The sequence below is a fragment of the Rhamphochromis sp. 'chilingali' genome, assembly GCF_963969265.1.
Source record: "Rhamphochromis sp. 'chilingali' genome assembly, chromosome: 12".
In the NCBI taxonomy this organism is placed as follows: domain Eukaryota; kingdom Metazoa; phylum Chordata; class Actinopteri; order Cichliformes; family Cichlidae; genus Rhamphochromis; species Rhamphochromis sp. 'chilingali'.
Window position 1 is genome coordinate 4,769,517 of NC_137939.1, and position 24,143 is coordinate 4,793,659.

The 24,143-nt window shown below is 43.1% G+C and overlaps 1 protein-coding gene across 2 annotated transcripts in view; it reads left to right on the plus strand.

The window, feature by feature from the left end:
* samd11 (sterile alpha motif domain containing 11) overlaps nucleotides 1-24,143 on the plus strand; it is a gene marked incomplete at its 3' end in the record, with an annotated part of 49,474 nt that overhangs the window by 8,896 nt on the left and 16,435 nt on the right. For both annotated transcript variants that reach the window (XM_080899454.1, XM_080899455.1), the window contains exons 3-5: nucleotides 6,298-6,473; nucleotides 16,237-16,346; nucleotides 23,420-23,512. In XM_080899454.1, coding sequence (XP_080755580.1) covers nucleotides 6,298-6,473; nucleotides 16,237-16,346; nucleotides 23,420-23,512 — 379 coding nt within the window. The remainder of the gene's footprint in view (nucleotides 1-6,297; nucleotides 6,474-16,236; nucleotides 16,347-23,419; nucleotides 23,513-24,143) is intronic.

Sequence of the window (24,143 nt, forward strand, 5' to 3'; positions counted from 1 at the left end):
TCTCCACCAACTCCGTTTTTTGATGACTTGTGACTCCATTAAGAGATTTTACAGATCAGTAGAAATTCTTACAGACTTTATCCTGACTAGCAAAGAAATCACATAAACTTTATTATTAGGTTAGTGGGGGAAATCAGATTAACTGTGAACCATGTAAACACTTTAATCAAACCATTACCTTAATCTGATTATTCACAGTAGTTAGGTTATGCTGGTCGTGTTTGCACACTGAGCGACCTCAGGTTGACCAAAGCTGACAGATTTGTAGTTAATCACCTTTTTCGAAGGTGCACCTGTGAAAATGTCATAACGGCCGTACCGTCCACTGGAATCGGAGGCGAGGAGATGAGACTAAACAAAGTAGATTTTGCATTTTGTGACGAATTGTTTTTCAGTCTCGCGTAAACACACAACAGACAAATTGTTTGTTTTGGCCTTGTTTCAGAGCTCTTATGCTAGCGCGGTAATGACCGCTTCGCGCCCCCCTCATGCTCATCCCCGCCCACTCCCCTCGCTGTCGTCTCCTCATTCCCCCCTCCCCCTTTCCCCTAGTGCTCGCGCCAAGTCGGCCCGCCATCCCGCCTCCACACACACACACACACACACACACACACACACACACACACACACACACACACACACACACACACACACACACACACACACACACACACACACACACGCTGCGAGGTAACGGCAGACAGGCGCGTGACTCATTAGGCATTCGTCCCCCAGGGAGATCGCTGGGGGGGCGCGTGCGAGGGAGAGAGAGCGCCGCAGCTGCAGGAATGTCACGGGCGGCTTCTGCTCTGTGTGTGTGTGTGTGTGTGTGTGTGTGTGTGTGTGTGTGTGTGTGTGTGTGTGTGTGTGTGCTTGCTAATGCTGGTTGGAGCCAGCGGCGGGGCACTGCACCTTTCAGGAAATAACGCAAGGAGAAAGGGGAGGAAAAAAGGGGGGAAAAAAACATACTTATTAGTCCTCTTTTTCCACCAACTGCTTATTTAAAAGTCTAAAATGAATTTAGAGAGAAAACATTAGATTGCCTTATAATTTCTGCTTTAATTTGAATGCTTTTGCTGTCCAAGCTGTGCTTTAGCTGTGGATGTTAGTCTGCGTTGTTTTTCACCAAAACGGCTTTTTGTTGCTTTTAAGCCATGCACTGGCCATGAATTTATGAGCGTTTATGGCTGCAAATGCAACAGCATTACTCACTGAAATATTAAAAATGTATTATTCCTATATGTTAAAATATGAGTTGATTTCCTGCCTCTTCATTAAATTTTAAATCATTTTAGTGAGCCCAGTAGCATATATTTCAGTACTTCAGTAAATCTCTTCCCACCACACTAAAGACCATATGAGACACAGGAAGTCAGTGCTGGCTTCATCAGTCTTTTAAAGTGACGGCGTTATGTCATTAGACGTAGGTCACTCTTAGGTTAATGCTCCTCACGACTTCGGACAAGCCCCCAACAGTAACAGAGAAACTATGTGCTCTATATTTGGCATATTTTGAGGAGGATCAGAAGTTTTTCTGAGAGTGCCCATCTTCTTCTTCTCCAGTGCAATTCACATTGCCCATTCCTCTCATATTTGTCTCTCTGTGAACCCTGTCCTTATATTCCTTTTGGTCCTGAATGTGGAAAGCCTCTTTCATTAAAATCTCTATATGTAGTAAAGGAAAAAAGAAACTAAACAGTGCGGGTCTTCTAGACTTTTGTCTCTGGTTGTTGTATCGGTGGCTTTGTGCGTGTGCCTACCCATCAGCGAAACTACATAATGCATGCAGTTCAGACTTGTTCCATGTTGCAAGCCATATGTAAATGTTGCCAGGTAGTAAAATTGTAGTCCCAGTGTTTGCAGAAAAGCATTCAGGCTGTGGATCCAAACTTGAAGCCTACACAGTATTGGCCGAAAGGATTGCAAGTGGGCTTAAGTGGCAGTTGGTGCTATTCATGTCTTTCAAATTTTGCCATGGAAATTGCGTTAGCATTCATAGAATTAAGATAATCACTTACAATGAATCCGTTGAGAGTGTTACAGATGGGCGTGTTGGTGTGAAAAGTAAAGATAATGCAGAAATGCCTTGAACCTGCATTCTTAGTAAACACCACTAGGGGGGCGAAGCTGTGGTTGCAAGACTTCCACGCATAGAAGTCTACGCCACGCCAGTAAATACTTTCCTGCTGAGTGTATGACCTCAGTCACTCATTTCGGGTTGCACTCAATTAAAACAAACAAACAAAACAAAAAAAAAAAAGCATTTTGGTCATTCTAGGGGTCAAAAAGAGGAATTATCCAGGATATGGTCATTGGCTAGTTGATACTGCATCAGTGTGCAGTTTCACAGACAGAACCATCACCTGCGGTCTCATCCGGTTTCAAAACACTAATATCTCGATGACGGTAATGCTACATTTTAGGCTTTAAAATGGGACTTCAGAAACCATTGGATGACGTCACAAACCGAGTGAACAAAGAAGACCGAAATAGTTAAAAATAAAACCTAAAGACACTAAAACTTTTAACGTCTCTCGAAAATTTGTTTTTAAAGCTCATACATCATTATTACAATACGTAATGCAAAGGTAACATGTTGTTTCACTGGCTAAAGCAGTTGTGGCCACCTTTTAAATTAATATGTAATGGAATAATAAATTATTTTTTATATATATATATATATCATTCATTGAAAAAAAATGGACTGTAAATGATTGTAATCGTACTTAACCTAGATATTTAAGTTACCCCAATGCCTTAAATATGCGGGACTCCCCCAGTCATCTTACAGCTTTTATGATGTAATCCTAGCAGGGTTAACCGAAGAGATTCAATAAATGTAAACTATTAGTCTTAGATCCGCTTCTCATATAATTTGCTTAGTTTGAAAGAAGCTAACTAGTTACTGCATTTAAAAATGTGTTACAATCACAAAAGCTTGATTTAATCCTTAGTTTAATAGACAGCGCTAACTTAATTTAACATGTATGAAGGGCTAGAAAAACTCGTGTTTTCTATTTTGAAAAATCTCTGAGAATAAAAACTTTATATTTTAACCTTGAAATGATTTGTGTACATTAAGTTAAACCAGAAGATATTGATTAATGCCAAATATTTATAATTCCTTCAATGAATGGAAGTGAGTGCTTTTGTGTTATGTAGGCTTCAATAAGTGAATGCCATATATAGTAGATTCTGAAGGATGCTCTTGCATCAAACTTCATCTCTTATTATCTCTGACCTGTAATAGCATAATGAACACCTGCACTGCTGTTTGCCCCCAAAGTATCAAACATGCAGCGATCTGTCTGAATCACTGAGAAATTTCAGTTCAGGTTCAGTTAGTGTCGGCTTCACTGCATATTGTGAGTGATTGGCAGAGTGTCTGCGTGTTTCTGGATGTTTGTAGTCATTATAATTGTAATTGTCTATATTGTGCAATTAGTTCATCGTTATGTCCTTATGCGCGCGCGTGTGTGTGTGTGTGTGTGTGTGTGTGTGTGTGTGTGTGTGTGTGTGTGTGTGTGTGTGTGTGTGTGTGTGTGTGTGTGTGTGTGTGTAAATGTGAAGCCCAGATATATTTCTTGGCTGGCTGACTGTTAGACAGAAAGCGTGGGAGGTGATATTCATAGAGGTGCTTTTAGTGGGACTTTTATGAGAGACTTTTTTCCATGGCTGAAAGGAGGTTGACCACACACAGTAAGGTTGCCTCAGCTCTGCACACACGCATGTTTGTGCGTGCATGTACGAGCATGAGCGCTCAGGCGCCCTTCCTTTGAGCGCTCCTACGTGGGCTGCCAGGGGTGTGTTTGGCTTCATGTTTTGTTTCAGAGAGCCCTCCCCCGTCCTGCGGAAGTGTTGCCGGAAGCAGTGGGAGCTCACCCCCAGTTCTGCGTCAGTGCCACTAAAGAAAGGATTGGGGCTTTCCGGGAGGAGAGAAGAGGGAGGAAGGGAGGGGGGCTGTCAGGCTGGGTATGTCACGGCCATGTGGGTGGTTGTCATGCACACACGCACACACACACAGTCACAGTCACGACTGCTCTTAGACAAACTATTCTTGTGTACACTCTATTGCTGGCTTGCTCCGAGTAAAATCCCCCACTTTGGAGGGGAATTCTAAGGAATATTAACAGGTGTGCCTGACTGTGAGAGCATGCATGCGTTTATGTGTGTCACGGCGCGGGTGTAGTGCACATGTGTTTTCCCTGACAATGTGAAGACAGCAATAAATAGACCTGGAGGTGGAGAATTTGTATTTGCCAGATGTTTGTGTGTAAGAGAGACAGATGGATGTGGTTGGATCCATAAAGGAGTGATTTATTTATTTTTATTCCTTTTTGGGGGAGGGGTTCACTCTTGGCCCCTCCACTCCTCTTGATTATATATTAGAGCTCCAGCATTCTGGACTAGAAGAAGCAGAAGTACCAGAAAGTGATCAACTGTCCTGAAATAATGGTGCACAACTTGTAGAAAGGTCTGACAGGACAGGAAACAGATGAAAAATCTTTTTTTTTTTTTTTTTTTTTTAAAGCAAGACACAGAAAAGCAGAAAGGCGAGAAATTTTCAGAAATCTGTGGCCTGCTCATCCTGGGGGATGTTTTCATCTTTCTCTGTCCCCTCCCAACTCTTTTTAATGTGTGCCATTTGAGAGACTCCAGAGGGGCTGCACCTGTTTGCCTTTTGGCTAGGAGCCCCCAAATCCCTCCTTCTGCCCCCGCCTGCCACTCATGCTACAGCACCTCCTGGGATGGATGGAGTGAGGGAAGAAGGGAAATATAGGGAGGAGTGGTGGAGTGTGGGGTTGCATGCCGTGGAAGGGATAGCTGGAGGGCTTGAAGGAGTAAGAGCAGAGATGTAGGCACGCACAGAGAGTAAGAGAGAGAGAGGGGAATATAGTTTCACATCCAAGTCCATTCTCCCACACTGGACAGACCTTCCCTCTGTGGAGCTTTCTCCCTTTCATGTTTTGACTCACCACATTCTCTTTTATTTCTGTGTTTTCTCTCACCTTTTTCTCTCCTGTGCAAAACCCACATCTGCTCTTCCTCTCTTCCTTGTTAACTTTTCTTCTCTGCCCTATCGTTCCCTTGCTCGTTCTCCAGTTTTCTTCCCTGACTCAGTCTCTTTTACTCTATGCATCTCTCAATCCTCCTATCTAGGTTATTCCTCCCCTCCTCTTTCTCACCCTTCTCCCATTGCTCTGTGATAGGGTCGTGTTAATCTGCAGTGACCTCTTCAGGTCACATTAAAGGTCGCCCAGCTTCACTTCCCGATATCCCTACGGCCATACTCTTGTCTTAATCCCTACTTTGCTCTGCTAACTCCAGGAAGTTTTGGAACAAAATAAATACACGGTTCACCGACAGAGTTATTTTCTTCCCATAGATTTGCTTTTGAAATAAAAACTCATGTAATAGGCAACATGTAACCTTTATCTTTTATTATATTATATACCCCCCCTTTCAACATATGACAGCTGGGATAGGCGCGCGCGCACGTTACATCTGGCTCACTGATATCTGTAAATGTCATCTCCCCAACATGCTTTTCACTCACGCAACCCCGTATCATCACGCTCCCACCTCCGTGCTTTACTGTGGCACTCCTCGCAGGCTGAACCCCGTCTGAGCCGAACACATTTATCTTGGTCTCATCTGACCAAAGCAGGTGTTCCCAGCTTTTATTGGGTTTCTTTTCATGTCGTTTTTTCAAAGCCTAATCTTGCAGATTTGTGCCAAAGAGCAGGGAAGGGGTTTTTCTTGCACGTTGCCCACAGAGGCTAACGTTATGTAATGTCCTTTGCAGTATCTGAGATATAACAGAGAGTTGGATTTTCATTGATAACGCCTATTCCAAGTGGGAAGCCTTTACCTCTGTGTGCTAATCGCACACTCTCTGCGGTGATTTTAGGGCAACAGCCAGAAAGGCTCTGATTAGCGGCACTAGCTCATTCTGTGCGTTCTGATTACTGCAGTAACTCAGTTTCGGCTGATCTTTAGTCTATCATTTCCTGTGCAGTCTGACAATCAGACTTTCCAAAATTTCTGCCAATTCTTTTTTTTATATACAGCCAGACTTGCAGATAGAAACCCATGGATCGCAAACTGAAAGAAATCTGGTGTTCAGGTCTGGTTTTTTTATTTATTTATTTTTTGACTTTGATTTTCTACTTTGAGTATCTACTTGTGTTTTCATCTCAAAGAGTGGCAACTTTAAATAACTCACATTTTAGTACTTTGTCTGTCTGGAATTACTGAATCCTGTTTTTAAAGTCTCGCCTTTTCTGTGTTTTGCAGAACCGCGGGCGCTTGGCAGAGAAGCGCACCATCCCCCTGCCACCTAACCGGGTGCCCAAGAAGGAGCTGGCCTCCATTTTCAGCAGTGACGACAGTGAAGGCAGTGACCGGGCCAGTGGGGATCATGCTCACATCAAACAGGAGGATGAGCTCCATTACAGTATCATGAGAAAAAGGTCAGTCACCTCTGACTTGTAGCTATGACTTGCATGCAGTCGGTTGTTATGCTCTTTTACAAATTAACAGGTAATTACCCAGAATTTTTTTTTTTTATTGTTGTAAGTCATATATTTTTACTCAGGCTTTTATTATGTCTTCAAAAAAAAGTACTTTAGTCACCTCATGAAGAAAAACATTAAACTAGTCTTTGTTTTCTTGTTTTTGTTTTTGCCTCTCAGATTGTGTTTAATGGCAGATGGATGTAGCTTTAATAAACTAATAGCACCTCAGGCGTGTTTAGTATTTTTATCAGAAGTGGCTTCAGGATAATTTTGCTGTTAAAGGCTCACTTTTAGACAAACAAAGAGCCGCATTTCAAAAATATATATGCATGGTTTTTGCTTTGGGATGTCTAATGGAAGCTGTTGAGCTTTCACGGCGTTAATTGGTTTGTTAGTTTGCGTTATCCTGCTGCTGCCAAGTCTCGGTGTGTCTGTCTTGAGTTGATATCGAATGACTGAATCACCTGAGTCACTGCTGCCTGTTTCATCCTATACTGTAGCAGCTCGCTCATAATAGAAAAGATAAATTTGCCGTCTTTATGGTGTTCAGCTGATCTAAAGATTGTTTCAAAACGCTTATGAAGTGTTTATGAACAACTCGAGTTAGATTAAAGAAAGAAGTAGCATATGTTGCCTCAAAGACACTTTGGCAGTGGTAAAAACATGCAGTGCAGTGCTTCTATAAAGCCTCCCTGGGTCCTCATCATTCACATGACTAGTATTTTATTTTTGTCAGATCTGGAAGGAAAGCAGGAGTTTTTTGAGTTGTGCCATTTTTATTTTTAAGAAGTAGCTGGTATCACATCATAATAATAATCCCCCTGGAGTATGTTTTAGGCATACATCTCAAATGCTTTCATAATGATTGGGGGTGTTTATTCTTTACATTGAACAAGTTTATGTGTTAAATAAACAAAAATATTAAAGAGTTATTTTCAAAATTAAGATGATTTCTGTGCAGGATTTTTGGTTTGTCATAATACAAGTGAATAATCAAGTGAATAATCACGTCTCCATTTTCATACATGCAAACAAAGACGTGCAAGGCTACAATGATGTCATACACCGCCACTGGTGGCGTATAGTCGATGGGGTTAGGAACAAAAACTAAACTGAGATGGAATTATAATTTTTCTCGTGTGTGTGTTTGTTTTTTGTTTTAATTGCCACCGTGGAATTTTGTGATTGCTCAGTATGTACGTAAACTGATTGTGATATTTAGAAATCAGACAGATTATTGATTTAAGGCAGAGCCTGTTCATTGATTAAACCCAGAAAGTTCCCAGCTGCATTAAAGGAGCTTGTGCAACCTCATTAAAGAAAGGGATGTTTTTCATGTCGTGAGATTTACGCGTGACACGGCGGACAGCGCAGCAACTGTGAAGCTTTAAATGGATCCACTAACCTCATTTAAGAGGGCTTCCCCTCCCCCTGACACTTGTGCCGCTGGCGTGTTAAGATGATAATGAATTTAAAGAACACTTATGACTAATATGTCAGGCTTTTACCCTTTGAAAGGCGACGGACTCGCTGGAGCCGCAGCTCCGGTCTGTCGTGGGTATCCGTCTCAGCCTTGCTTTATCCCCCAATGTGGGTCTGGACGAACAGGATAATGGGATGTCCAATCATGGAAATGTGATTTCCATTGACCGCAGCTTCGTAAGTGAGTCGTAGAAGGGTCTTAACAAATTGGATTTGTCCGATGGATGTGAAAAATACAGGGCCTCTGTATACATGTGAGTGTATCTGTGCTGTCTCATCCTCACATCATCAGAGCTGGCGGCAGCACCGTCACACCCACTCGGTTGCAGCAACTTGCCTACTGTAACTGTACTTTAATCTAAAAGAGCACATCAGATGTGCCATGTGGTATTTAACCGTTTGATCCTTGCATAATGCTTCATCCAGAAATTAACTTCCAGAAGGATTACGTTGGGAGATTCTCCCCTTTTTTTTTTTTTTTTGACTCAGTTCAAGTTTTTCACTGCAGAGTTGCATGGAACTTGTATAAAGTGTCACATTTTTCACTAAAATGATTTTGCATACCAATGTCAGAAAGTTTCTGACCTTCTCATTTCAAGAATTCATTATCAGACACTCTACCTTAATCTGATTAATGGTAGCAGTCTCTGTCTTAACAGATAATTGTTTTTCTTGGCACTCTATAGATCTGCATTCGTCCTGCTGAATAAGCATAGACCAACTACAGACTGAAGTGCAGCCAAACCACAGAACTAACCCAATAATCGTTATCGCAATAGAACGCATATGGACGTTTCCTGGATATCAGAATGTAGCCAAAGCTCTTATTGTGGTGTCTGCGCTACAGATTGTTAGGATTATTTACACACTGATTGATGAATTTCATCTTGGGGGGGAAAAGATTGACTTTTTGGTTGGTAAAAGGAGTGCAAATGGAGGTCAGCTCAGTGATTTTTCAAACTATTCATCCTCTGCAGCATCCTACCTATGCAGGCTTTATGGCTCTGTAATTACGCCACCTCACTTCCTCGTCTGCTCCCGTCATAATTACTACTGCCGCCGTCGTGTTGTAATGTAGCTCCGGTTAAAAAAGCTTTTTACACCATCAACCTATGGAGTCATTTTTCATAATTTTTCTGTTTTTTTAATGGCAGGGAAATTTTAAGATTTTTAGCGTCTTACTCGAGGGCAAAACAAAGCCTATCTTAGCATTTGTTTATCTTGGCTATAGATAACAAGGGTTGATTGAAAAGTGCTGACTGAGAGTCTGGATAATTACTTGGCAGCCACCGTGGATTTTGTAAGTTACACCTGCTGACGTCTGCCTTCCAACCTGCAACCTCTGGAAGACAAACTTCTTCATACCCATTATTAGCCTTTGCCAAAACAAACACAAAAGACGCTTTAACAGTTTCTCAGTCATCCACGGCAATTAATTGTATATGCAAATTCTCCCTTCTAGAAAAGAGACGTTAAAGTAATGACAGGGAGGTGTTTGTAACAAAATCAGCAAACATACTTCATAAAAGGGTCATCTTTTCCTGTCTGGTCATATTAGAGCATGCTAATATCCTCCTCGTCATGGAGGCAACATTTTATTTTAAGTCAAAATGTAGAAGAGCTGGCATGAGTTTGAAGTACCTTTCTTACTGTTTGTTACAGGCTGTGGGTGATAACAGGCTGGTATGAAAAAAGCAGCAGGCAGGTGCTTACATTTATGAAGATTAAAAAAATTCTCACATAACTTTGTGGCCCCTTTTTGGGAAGCATCGTTGGCTCATTTGTTAACAGGAGAGCTTTACTTAATCTGGCCAATGGAGAAAGATACTGATGCTGAGTTAGCTACTGTATGTCTGTTGCAATTGACATTTTGTCCTCTGGCTTCATTGAACAACCGTGTCATTGCCTTATGCCAGTAAGGGGTCAGAGACAGTGTGAAATTACTGGAAATGGCTCTCCCCTAAAGCACTAATTAATGAGCTTGGAGGTTTTATAGCTTTTTAGAGGAGTTTTCTGCCTTAAAAAAGGAAAAAAAAAAAAAGGTCTTGTTTACATGCCTTTGCCATGGCGACATAGTCGCAGCAATTTAGTAGTTGATTGGGCGTTGGCTAGCAGCAAGGCATTCATTGTTTCCACACAGAAGAGTGTTTTCTCACTGTTAACTTGCTGTCATAACACAGGATGGACAGAAAGATGGTCAGCAGTGTTTCAGCTGTTAGGCTCAGATGTGGCTTGAGATATGTTCAGCTTTTCCACGTGTAAAGATCAAAGTGATTGTGCTGTTATATCAGTGCCAATCAGGTGAAATTAATACACAGAATGAAAGTGTCCTCTCTTGAGAATTACCACTCAAACTGCATATATAAATTTTATTTAGTCCAATTTTTCCTTAAAACTAAAAACAAAAATCTCTCTCCAAGTAAGGAGAGATTTGCATTACAGATGAGAAATCAAGAGTAAATAAAACCAGCAGTTTTCTCAAGGAAATGTAGCATGGCAGACTTGCTGTATATCCTGTTTCCATTGTCTTCCCTCACTTGGCTGCTTTATCGACCTCATGTCAGCGTGTACAGCGGGCGCACAACCAGGAGAAATGAAGCTGGGCTACTCTGACTTATTCATGTATCTGTTTCTGTATTTATTCATTACCCCCTCCACTTGCAGGGTTCCCACTTGCATGTTACCTTTGGATTCAACTGTGGAAGCCTGACAATTGTGCTTCTGCTGCTCACAATAAACCAGCAAGAATCCTGATTTAGACTTGATGGGTCTGAAAGGAAGTCTGTTTTTATAAACTCTTTTTAATTCCTTAATTTTTTCATCATAATACTCATGTGCATGCCTTTCTTCTCTCTGGTTGTTGAATATTACATACTGTCTGGTAGTATTTGAATTTTGCTATGGGGCCACCTGTGCAGGTTGGAGCAGGCTGTATGTTTGGGCTATTGTCTTGAGTAGATGAGGGTAGTAAACCTGCGCGTACCAGATGTTTCATAGCAGTTGCACCCTGCCTTTCTCTCCCGTCTCTGTCTCTCTTGCTCTTTCTCCTCCTCCTACTCCTCCTCCTTCACATCCCTGCTGTCTGTCTGTCAGCACTTTCCCAGCGGTGGTGTGAGACATGGCGTCAGGGTTCCTGGGCTGCCAGCTTCTGCCAGCTCACACTGTGACCTCCAGCCCTGCCACCTCAGCTCCACGTGCCAATGCCACAGCAGGGCACTACTGGGCATTTATACTGAGTTGACTCCCGGTGCCAGCAGAAGTCTTTTCATGTTGTTTGGGTTATTTTGAATAGTACTGAATTGGTAGAAGAGAGCACAAGCGTTTCTTAACAAAAGATAAACTTTTATTCTAATACAAATCATTTCTCTTGTTAAGCTATAAATACATATTTTAAATACTATCTAAACAATATTCACAGAAAATTGTAATACAGAGCACACTACTACACATAGTATACATACATAGTATATACCAGGGGTAGGCAACCTTTCTGATGACGAGTGCCATTTAAAATTTCCTCAGAAGTCAGTGTGCCATATGATTGCATTAGCAATAAATTTAATAACGCTCTACATGAACAGTTACACACTATATAGAACCACTTTATAGAATTATATTTGTTCGCAGATGTTGGCAGCTATCAGTGAATAGTTATCAGCTATTTTGAAACAAAAAAAAGACTTTTTATCCATGACAGCAAATGAACTGTACAACAGAAAATGCAAATGCTATTTATGGTCTCCTCACAACAATGATAAGAACAATAAACTGGGCCAATAAGGCATGTCTGTTAATACAGAGACACACATGTTAATGTGATCTCTGGTCTCCCACTCAGAGACACAGGTCTCAGAGTGTCCAGCATTCAGACAGCTGCCTGAGGACTCATGTGAGAGAAAATCCGCTCACACAGATATGTAGAGTCAAATACTGTCAATAAGGCCTCTGCAATGTTCTGAAGACAGTTAAACCTGTCAGGTAGTGATGTCCAGCAGGTGAAAATGCAGCTCCATGAACACGCACAGCTGTGGATTCCAGCTGCTTCGATGTTATATGTATGATTTCTAACATTTTACGTCAGATAAAAACTTTGGTTGTAAGCTTCAGATAATTATTTAATAACAGACATTTTAAATGAGAATAAGAAAGTATTTCCTTGTGCCCCCCTCTCCCTGTTAGTGCCCTACCTGCCCCCCTGGCAAAACTTTGCTAGACCCGCCCCTGCACAGTTACCAGCTGTCAGCTACTTAGAAAAGGATCCTGGGGTTATTTGTCTCTCAGAATCAGTTCATAACTTCCCTTCAACTCATTCATGTCACCTAAAAGGTAAACCTGTTTCTCCATCACCTGTTCAGCTCTGATGATTCAGTAAGGACATCTCCTGGTTTCCTCTTCATGTTTCCCTCTCACCAGATAACCAAACTGACATCATGACCAGCAGCTTTACAGCTGTGGCTCCAGCAAACATCAGCTGATACTAGAAAGTAATATTAAATACATTCTAACAACAGCTGATCAAGCTTAAACGCGCTGCTGTTGTTTAGCGCGACATCCGGCGGTTTCCTCTTTCTGGCGCAAAGTGGGCGATAAATAAACAAGAGAGCCGATCAGCTGATCATTGATCAGTTTCATGATTGAAGTAGCAACAGGAGATGGAGGGGAGAGAATGAGAGAAGAAGAGGCAGCTGTGCAGCGTAAAGACACAGAATAACTCCAGCTTTGTGTCTTTTTCCATTCTAGCTGAAGTACGAGACAAACTGTGCTCCTTTTCACCTCAACACGAAACGAGTAATATTTTCTCTCAATACGGGACGATTCCGTCTTTTTACGGGACGATAGGAACTCTACTAGCTGACCTTATGAATAAAATAAAGTTCACTATCAGTAACATCATAGCACCCACCCAGCTGTATAGAAACTCCGTCATGCTAGCTAGTACGCAGTACGAGTTACTGTAACTGATTGTAAAAAGTCAGCACAATGAGAATAAACTCCACCTAAACTTGGTTTATATCTGACCCAGATAGACTGCAGGTCATAAATTCTTAACTGAAGTTCAGTTCACCTGACACTCGGACCGGCGGCCGCCTCGGGTCTCTCCTCCTGCCTCCCCTCCTGCCTCCCCTTTCCCTCATCCACCTGCTGGCCTCCACCACTTGCTAATGTTACTGAATCTGTGGAAGCTCCGCCATAGCCACCACCAAACAGAGTTATTTTTACACACCGACCAGCATCTGGCCAATCCAACACCTTTCATTGTTTATACCGTTACAAAGGAAAAAAAAGTCACCGGGCCACCGAGCAAATGCCCGGTATGCCCGATGGCCAGTCCAGCTATGGTCGTGCCATCAGTTAACCCTTCGCGTGCCAACTGTGGCACGCGTGCCTAGGGTTGCCGACCCATGGTATATACTATAATGCACATACAAAGTTATCTGCTAAATAATAATAATGCTAAATAATGCATTTTCCAATATGTTATGTGTTGCACCACACAGCAGATCTTATTTGTCAGATACTTTAGACATTAAAAATGTTCCAAAAAGCACAAAGGTGGAACCCGTTCCCCTAACTTTGAGCTTTACCAGCATCCTTTTTTTTTTTTTTATGAAAATGCATATGAAAAGGAAAACTATGGAGCCCAAAACTACTGAACATGGCTTTAAATGCTTTTTATTTAACAGTTTCACATGAGAGTGACTCACTTTTGAAGCCAGCCTCAAGTGGTTACTCTGAGAACTGCAATGTTCCGCTTTATACAGGCTAAAAAAAATAAGTATCATAGCTGGAGATGGATTGTATTGAAATTTAAATTCAGCCTTTGTGGAAGTTTACTGATGACATAAAACTGTCATAATCAATGTTAGTAGATAGTGGTATTTAATTAATGACACACTCTGGCTAACCCAGTGTCTGGTTCACTGTGTCCAGTAACAAAGGAACACTACTGACCAGTTTAGAGATAAGCAGGAGGTGACTGTCTCTGGTGCACGTGGGTGATGAGAAGTCGGCTCATGTCCTTCTTAGCAATCGGGCTCAACAACCGCTATATAACCCCCTCCCTCCATCGTTTCCAAGGCCTCCGTCCTTCCCAGCTAACCCTGGCCTTAGGAGCTCCTTAGGGAGCGCTGACTCAGGTGACTGGGTTTTAAACAGCATCCCCAGCCCCCCTCTCCGTCTTCCATGGCTTGAGAGTGACCTTGCCTCCGCTCGCAGACTGAGCGAAGGAGGGGGCTGAGGGAGGGCATAGGTGGGTGGGGATAAGGCTAGGCCCTCATTAGCCCGAGCTGAGGCGGGACGGCTCAGGAGAAGTGCGCTAATTACCCAACTAACAATGTCCTTGCCGTGCACGGCTTTGAGCGGCCACTTCACCATGGGATAATAACCCCGTCACCTCTCTGAGAAGTTCACGATGGCATTATCACGATCACTTTAAATGATGGACAGAGGGTGGTGTTATAATGCAGCTAACTGATTGATGGATTTGGCTGCAGCTTCCCACAGTAGAGCATCTAACTGCATTGTGCACGGATGGCATGGTTTGGAGTCAGTGGGTGACACAAACGCACAATAATGACCTTTAAAAAACCTTCTTTGGACCTCATTTTCGTTTTTGAAGAAAATCATTGCCCTCACAGACGCTTAGAGCTACCAATTTTAGTAAGTTGCACTCTAAAAAAGAAGTCTGTCATTAGTGTAAAAAGTTTGCAGTCACAGACCAATCAAGCGTCTCCTTGCTTAGCAACCGATGGTGACTGTTTTGTCTGCGACTATTTTCTGAGTCATTGGTTCTCTGTGCCTGAGAGGTGACTGGTGAGGCCAGCAGGGCCAGCATGAGGTCCTCAGCACTACCCTTCATCTTTTCTGTTAGCGTGTGGAAAACAGCTTGGCGACCGACAGCCTGACATTACAGAAGGAGCCTGTAATCATGGGACTGTAAAAACCCAAATCCAGCAGCCGCAAACAGTGTGGCCTCGTCATAGTGGTGGCAGCTAAGAACCATTCACCGCCTCTGTCCCATAAACTGTGCTTGCCGTGTCATACCAGACCCCCTTCATAGATGTTTCTGCTTTCAATAAAGTTGCCAGTTAAGGCTGTAAATGAGATTGCTGCTCACACGAGAGGTTGCTGATGCTGTGAAATGACGTGTTAGGGTTACTGTGAAAACAACACAGCATGTATGTGCAAAAATCTCTAAATCCTCATGGGCTTTGGGACAGCTGTGTGCAGCAGGTATATCGCATAACTATGACAGAAGATATGTAGACTGTAACTAAAAAACACACTCAGCCCTGTACCTCTCCTGCCGCACAAGCTGTTTGCCATTACACTGACTACACTCCACACACCGCGCGGCCACGCTACCCTCAAACGCTAAGCGCCTATTTCCCATCATTATGCCATTTAATGCGATCAGGATGGTAATCAGATTGCAAATGAAATGCCTCCATGACACAGTTGTGTGGGTCCGCTGGTGTGGGGAGTTTAGAAAGGCAGCTGGTGGAGAATTTGAAAGGACAGAGCGGCTCCAACCAAATCTGGGTCTAATCTGTTAACCCTCCTCCTGCTCCTCCTCTGGGTGCTGAAGGGCAGGACAGGGTGTTTGAGAAATTCTTGTGAATAATAATTTTCTTTCTATTTTTTTTTTTTAATCATGTGAGGAACTTAACATTAGTGTAGGCACAAGACTAGAGAAGACTTGCAGCTCCTTTTTTTAATTGTTAGCGCAATCAATGGTGGCTTATACTTGAGGATTTTATACATTCTTATTAAATAAAACCACTCCCAAGCGCGATCGAATCGTTTATTTATCTTAACTATTCTTTACCTGTCTTTGCATATTATTAGAGCGGGTTTTAAGCTGTTAAACTGCTTATGGGTTGTGAATATGTTCATTAATACATCTTAGTGTGGAAGATGAGTAGGGATGAGACCTGAAAGTGCTGGATGCGGTAGTCTGTCAGAGTGTATTACACACCTCAGAGCTAAGAGCCAGTTGACAGGACAGCCACTTGTTGCTGCTGAGTCTGTGTGAAGATGTGCATTTTATAGAGCGCAGGTCTGTCTGTATGGAGGATTTCGGTGGTAAGTCTTATGTGAAACAGTATGAATGCTGAATGCTGCTGCTTACACACTGATTTGGGTTTACTACTAGTTCATTTCTTTTGTTCATTACTTTTAATTGTGCTCTCTTTCCTCTATGTGTGTTTGTGTGTGTGTATTTTGTGTGTTGCAGTCGTGACACTGACCTCTCTACAATTATCTCCAACCTGCACCACACCAGACAGCACGGCATGCCCGAAGGCCAGTCCGCCTCTGACCACAGCACCAGTACTGGACACACAGGTAGGATCATGATGATGTGTGTGTGTGTGTGTGTGTGTGTGTGTGTGTGTGTGTGTGTGTGTGTGTGTTTTAACAGTACGCATTTGTAATGTATGCAAAATGTAAGGTGGCTTCTTTCTTTCTCTTTCTTACATTTGTCTTTCTCTTTCTTCCTTTGCATGTAGGCAGATGATACATGCCCCTTTACACCTCCTAAAACACATGTAAACGTTCCATTAACCATTTAATTTACTGTAATTTATGTGATTGAGGGAATTTAACATAAGCGTATTAGTAATTCCTAAAGGTCGCTCATGTTGATTACTTAATGTTCTTCCCACATTCTCTGCCGCACTCCAGGATTTTATTTTTTTTTGGCTAAACCCCCTGTTTTAAATTACCTCTGAATAAATAGCTTTGTTTGCCATTAATCCAGTTTCATGTGAGCAGAGGAACCATGGTGTGCATGTGCTAAGCTAAGAGCTTTGCTTCCAGCTTAAACACAGAACACAGACCACATTTAATCACAGCTATTTGTCAAGTATGAGGATATTGTGCAGCCATCAAAGACATATGGGTGTTCAGAAAGCCTCTGTGTAAGTCACTGTTTAGAAACAAGTCCATTGTACTGTATGTTTCGCTCACATTTTGTAAGTTGCACTTAACTTTAGTGGCGTACAAGTATGTTTATGTAGTTTTTGATGGTACACTTGCAAAATCTTCACATTATCACAGTAATATAAGAAGTTCACTAACTATAATTTTAGGGTTGTTGAAGACTTAAAACAGTTGGAAGGCCTTTCATGTTGAACTAATTAATCTCAAGAGTTTTATTTTTTCTTATCCCTGCTAATTTTTTTTTCTTTTTTTTGATTTTTTGCCTGCAGGTGAAAATATTGATCATGACACATGAATAACCCTGGATTATAAACTTCTATCAGATAATCCAAACACTTTTAAATAAATGCAGTTACCCTTAATTAAATAATTGGGTGCCTTTTTTATCAGTAAAGACCATACCTTTGCTTTGCTGTTACCCGGAGTTCAACCCCTGTCCCTTCTTATCCCATTAGTAGGAGGCACAGCAAGTGGCATAATCACCCCAGACCCAACACTTCCATACTGTCTCTCCGTGTGCTCATATACTCTGTCTGCCAGATTAATTGTCCATACGGTGCCTGCGATATGAGGTAGAGTGGGTGCAAGGTGGGGAGAGTATTAGATTGCTAAACAGCCAGCTCAGCCGGTGTCTTTGGGTCCCTGTTTGGGACAGATTTCCACCAATACACCAGTCTAATCAGCTGTTAAACTTAATGGAGAAATCAGAGCCATGAATGATTTTCCTAATGGGGGAAGACAAGAGGGGATGGAGGTGGGTGTGGGGCAGCAATGGGGGATGGTGCGCGCACAGTGTGGCCTACACGTAGGGGGTCCAAGACCCTAAAATCTGTCCGCTTGAGCATTAAAGGGAGATTTAACAGGCTGCCTAAGCGGCTCGCTTCGTGTCTGTAAACAAGTCCAATCCGATCAGCCACTGGCTCTAATTCTGTCTGCCAGTGAAATTAGACACACACTCGTTCTCAAACACACAATTACACACAAATAACATGTAGTTATACATCTGCGTGCCTACGCAATATCAACTCAAGTTCGAATTTGCGTCCACATACTTAGGTGGGTGAAATGTACATGAAGTTTTAAAGCAGTGGATTATTTGGCTTTGGGATTGGCGCAGCATAAATGCTTGTGTTTATGTGTTTATGCTGTTGCATCAGTCACCTCTGCTGTTCGACTCCTCCAGAGGTGTTTAATGTGTACCAGTGAACAGTGGAGGGAAAGAAGGGAGAAAGGCAGCCAGGAGGAGGTGAAGAAAAAGTCTGCAGCAGCGAGAGACGGAGATGCTGTGATGGAGGAAACATTTGGAAATAGGGAGCCAGAAGAAAATGAGATGAATGAGTGCGGTAGTGGTATCAAGGGAGGGTAAGCAGCAACTATGGCGGCGGACTGCTCCGTGTGTGTGTTTGTGTGTGTGCGTGCGTGCGTGTGTGTGTGTGGGTCAGGAGGAAAGGGAAGCAGGCTTGCCGGGTCGTCTCTGTGCCGGAGTGGGCCGTTAATTAAATCTGAGAGACAGACAGGAAGGTTGCCTCCCTCCCTTCTCTTCCCATCTCCATCCGTCCCTCCCCTGCTTCGCTCTCTCAATCCCCAGCCACTGGCTATTCAGAGGCTCTGTTAGAGGCGGAGAGGAGGGTGGAGGGGAAGGAGGGGTAGGAGGCAGGAGGGGCAGGGGCGCCGATGCTGAGAGTCTGGCTGCCTGTGGAGACTGTAAACCGTGGCTCTGCGGTCAGACCGGAGACTCAAACAGGCAGATAAGGTGTTTTTGGGCCGCCGCTCTCTCTCTCTTCCTCTCTCTCTTTGCTCCCAACACTCAGGCTCTCAAAAGCAGTTACAGCCTGTCGGCGTGTGTGTGGTTGGGGGTTGCAGCAGCGGTTTGGGGCTTGAGCACATTTTTGTGTGTGTTTGTGCATGCGCACCTTTCCGTGTGCGGTTTCGAAAGGCCTGGTTTTAAATGTTTGCTTGCGTGTGAATCTGCAGCCCAGCGTGTTTGTGCAAGGCCTTTTTCTTTCAAACTGATTGCTTCTAAAGTATTACCAGCTAGTTATTACATGATTAGCATAGAAAGGCAATTCTGCCCCCAAAGTAAACATTCCAGGATGTGTGCTTATATTAGCTCTGTCATACAGCAGCTAAAAAGGGGAAATGTGGATAGTAAATATTTTAAAACATCCCACAGCTTAACAGGGATGTAATTGCACTGCCATAACAAAACGCTTTCTCATGGTTTCTCAAACAGACATGCTGATGGTTCTGTCAAGATGTGAAATTCAAGATGACAAAATAAATAGTTGAATTAATAGTGAAAATAGTTTTGTCCTTCATGCCTGGGCGCTTAAAAGAAACCCTGTAGTTTCTGTAGTTGTATTGTTTCTTTCTTTTCTGCTTGTACTTGTGCAAAGTTACACTTGAGCAGAATCAGCAGTCGGTCGAGTTGTGCGTCACAGAAATATTTCTTGGCACTTTTAAATCTTTAATTGCCTTTAATAACCTGCGAATTGCGCGTTGTTTGAATGGGAATATTAGCTTGCATATTTGGGCATGAACTGTTGCCTAGGAACAGTCTCTGTAAGCAGAAGAAGACGGATGAATGCTGGGAAGACGGAAAGATCTGACAAAGAAAGCAATACATTTAAGACTGACAGAAGATATTAGACATCATTTTTGGATTCAGAACAACCTTATTGGAAAAGTTTAATTGAGAAATTTTCCATTTACAGATTTTTTTTTCAGATATTTAATCTACTTATGCAATATTATATATAAATGTTTCTTGATGTTTTTTTTCCCTTTCTTTTATATGTTGTGTTTCTTGATTCAGGATGATGAAGTATTTTATTTATTAATCAAACTTATTTTTAATTCTAATTAGTTACTTCTTTCATGTTTTTTTTCTTTTGACTTTTTAAAAGGAAATTCAAAAATAAATGGTATTTCCATAGAATTAGGACAGACAGTTGTCAGATTAGTTTTGTAGCTGTTATTTTGGGAAATAGAGTAGACAACAAAGCACTCTGCAGTGGTCTTTTGCTAGATGGGTAGCCTACTCAACCTAGTGAGGTGTACCGATGCCTACATATTAGTAATTTTAAAAAACTTTTTTCTGGGTGACTGTCATAGTAGTCACAGTGGTTGTCATAACCGACATTATAAACAAACCACTGGTACTGCTGATGGAAACTTCTCGTGTAACGCCATCTGTTCAGAGGATTCCTACGAGAAGGGACTGACTGTATCCGGCTGAAGGCAGTGAGGACGACAAAGACAAAACCTACTTTTGGTTTTATTTGGTTACATAATTATGATCTCTTGAAAATATCACACTCACAGATTTTCATTTTAAGGTCAGATTTTTGGGGGTTTTTTTTGTTCCATTCCTTTTGGGATTTTTTTCTGGCTCTGTTTGTCCGTCTTTCAGTTTCTTCCATCATATAAGAAAGACGAGCACTTTTTGTGGCAGTTTTCCTATTGGTGAACATTTGCACATGTTGTTGTGGTGCATCCTCCACTCGTGCCAACTCCATCAACCACCCCCAACCCTCTCTCATACACCCCCACCACCACCACACCGCCCTTTCCCAGCTGCATCGGCCCGTAAGCCAATCAATGCCAGGGCTTTCAGGGCCGGCGGAGGCCCCGGCGCACGGAGGAGGGATCAATAAGTTATTAGCACCATTCTGTCAGCTGTAATGTGGAGATTGATCGGAGGGCTGCGGCTGGCGGCCCACCCCACGTCCCCGCCTGTCATCCCACCCCCCCAAGCTGCTCCCTCCACTCAGCCGCCTCCCCCTCCCCTTCCTCGGCCTGATAAAGATGACAGATTAACGGAGTAAGAGAGGAATTAAGGAGTCTGGCTGTCTGAGCTGTCAACGCGCTCCACAGGATGGAGAGAAGAGAGGAGGAGGGCTAAAGTTTGAGGAAGAAGAGGGGTAAAAAAAAAAAAAAAGAGTAGGAGAGGAAGGGGAACGTTCTCCTGGCTGATGATTCGCCCTGCTGGTGTCACATGAAAGAGAAGTCGTTTAGGTCCTGCTGTTTCCTCTTTCTCTTTCTATCCCTCAGCTCTCATCTATCTTTTCTCTCAGTGGGAGGAACAGCAGATAAGGAGGAGGTTAACTAGCAAGGAGGAACTGAGGAAGAGGCTGGAACATGGTGTGTTCACATACACGTCTGAAAAAAAGGCAAGACTGCAGATTGTCTGTTGACCAAGAAAAGCTAAAACATGGGGTTATATCATTAGAAGCAAACGCTGTCTGCACTTAATAATTGCTGTATTTTGACAGTTAAAATAGCAGCCTTGAAGGCGGACTAAAACTCTTGACTCCACGACCACTAATTCCTTAGCAATATTAACAAGCAGGTGATAGGGAAAGGCCTAAGGTAGCAAACTTGACTGTAAGCTGTGTTAGTGGGAGTAAAAGGGTTAGTATAGATGCTAGCAGAGCTCAGGGTTTGGCATTAAAAGGGAGCGCCGGTGCTCTAAGAAGCCCCATTTAATTGGCTTTAAAAGCTTTCCGCCCTCAAATCTCGGGCCCTCGGGCACTCGCTCAGGAGACGCAGTGTCTTGAGTGAGGTCGGCTCAAGAGACGACTCAAGTGTGTTTGATCATGAGAGGCTGTGGGTGTGGGTCTAAGCGCGTGTGTGTTTGGTAGAAGAGGGGCTTTAACTAATGGGGGTTCTCTCTCTCTTTGTTAATATTTCACTAATAGGATAGATGGAGACCTTCGTTTTTTTTCACCTGAAAGGACCAGTGAAAGAAAAGTACCAAGCGAGATTTGAAAACGAGAAAGAAAAACGGAAAGAGAGATCATAAAAGAGATTGGAGAAAAAGTAGAAATGGTAAAAAGCATCCAGTTTGTGTGTATGCATGCACTTGTCCATTAGCGTTACTCCCCGTGCCCCCCGCCTCCTCCTGCTGTTTCTTTTGGATGGTATAGGGAGTGGATCTCCTCAGGACCTGAGAGGTAACATCAAACACCGGATCATTAGTGAACCTCCTCCCTCTCATCCTTTCCCGCTTGCTCGCTCGCCCACTCATCAACACCGGCACTCCTTTAGCAGCACAGCAAAGTCCTCAGAGTCCTGTCTAAATCCGTTTTTTTTCCCCTCCTCTGTTTCCCCTTGCAGACAGGAACAGGCACAAGTTTGGCTAATAGGTTAAAGGTCAGAGCTCAGACACCATATCAGCTTTACTCTCACGTACCACCAGCAATATTAATGCTGGACACAGGAAAGAGGCGGAGCTAACTATATTTGCGTGGGTGTTGCGATGATGATGACGACGTGTTTTATTTCTACTCTGTGTTCGTTCTTTCTCCGCACTGTTTACACCTGCTGTGCAAATGATGAAAAATTGCTTTGCTGAAAAAGCAGAGAGAGAGAGATGAACCATTCTCCTTGAGGGAGGGGGGGGGGGGGGAACTCGCCTCACCCTGAAAACTATGCATTGAGATGGGAAAGAGAGAAAGTGGAACGAAGGGAAGAAGAAGTCACTGCGATGGGTTTGGCTGTCTGTGTGGAGGAAGAAACAGAGTTGGAGAAAAATCAGAGATGCATGAAGTAGAAATAAAGAGAGAGAGAGAGAGCGCAATGACAAACGCCTCTTTCCTTCCTGCCGGCGCTGTGTGCGATGTGCTCTGCATCTCCTCCTTCTCTGATAAGGCCTGTATTGATTTGAGGTGTGTTTGTAGGGGAGGTGGCGGGGGGGTGGGAGGTGATGGGATGGGAAAGGAAGGAAGAGAGAGATGAGAGGGGAGGAGAGGTAAGGGGTGGGGGGGGGGGGGGGGGAGCAGCTCTAGTGGCAGGGGTGGGGACAACAGGGAGGAAGAAGAGGAGCCAGAGAGGTGTTAATGTGAGAGTGAGATGCTCCTGAGGTTCAAACACACCCAAATGACACTAACGAGAGAAGGAAGGGGATGGAGAAATGAAGAGACATGAGGGTTTATGGGAGGTCACCAAAAGTTGTTGTAGAGGTACAAAAACGAAAATTAAAATAAAAACACGTGAGGCAGACATGATGTCAGCTGAGCGGTATTTCTGAGAGGATCTCGTGCACTTTAGTTCAGTCAGAGGGTTTTGCTTCAACATCTGGAAAAAAGGAAGAAAGAGAGAGGAAGGATGGTGATAACACTTGAGGACAGACTGTTGGAAAGAGATTATGGCACAGAGAGACAGAGCCCCCCTCCCTGCTTTAGATAGACAAACAAACACGTGACTAAGGGGGGCAGATCCGTCATCCACGGCAGTGCAGGGCCTCTCTTTTCTCTGACAGAATATGCACCTCTCCAGACGCCCGTGCCTTGTTTCACTCATTCTGTTTTTCATCTTTCTCTCCTCCTCCTTGGTTATTTTTCACTCGCACTTCTCTCTCTCTTCTACCATTTCCAAAGCAGCCACCATGCACACAGGTAGAGACACAGGAGAGCGGCAATATCGAGTCTTTACTCTGGTTTTTGTTTCTGATTGGTTTCCGTGTGTGTTTACAGATGACCTTCTAGGCAAGAGGAGAAGCTTCTCTCCCAACAGCAGCAGCGAGTGTCCCTCTGAAAGCAAGAAGTTACGCAGTGTATCCCCCAAAGGTAGGCAGTGTATTTGTGTGTTGTGATGTTACAGATGTGTGAAACTGTTTGAGGGGAAAAAAGACGGAATGACTAAAGAGAAAAGATGGAAGTTGACTCGGCCGCTGGTGAATGTCAGAATGTTGACCCCAAATCATGTTTCTCCAAATATACATGCAAACATCCCTGCAGAGAAAGGTGTTATGGGTGACTACAGGTCACAGAGGCCCACAGAGCAAACGATGTGCCAGATCTCAGTGTGTCACATGCTCCTGGTTGAGATAGGAGCATGTAGAAGCAGCTATCTCGTTCCCCTTTCTTCCTACATATGCACACATTAGAGGGTGCCACCAAAAACGAATAAATAGTTAAATAAAAAACAAAGTTCTTACTTACAAAGTGATTTAATATCAATAAATGAAAACCATTTAGGAGTTTCATTTTTAGCCCTGAAAAAGATCAAACATTGATCACCTCTATATATGTGTGTGTTCCACAAAAAATGAATGAAAACTGTGATTTGAGGGCATGGGCGCCTGTCCCGTCTGTCATCTTCCAAACAAACACATGTGTACAGTAATATCCTCAGGCAGACACACTCATATGAGCATAAGCATTTGCTCTCTAGGTGAAATTAGCACAGCGTAAATGA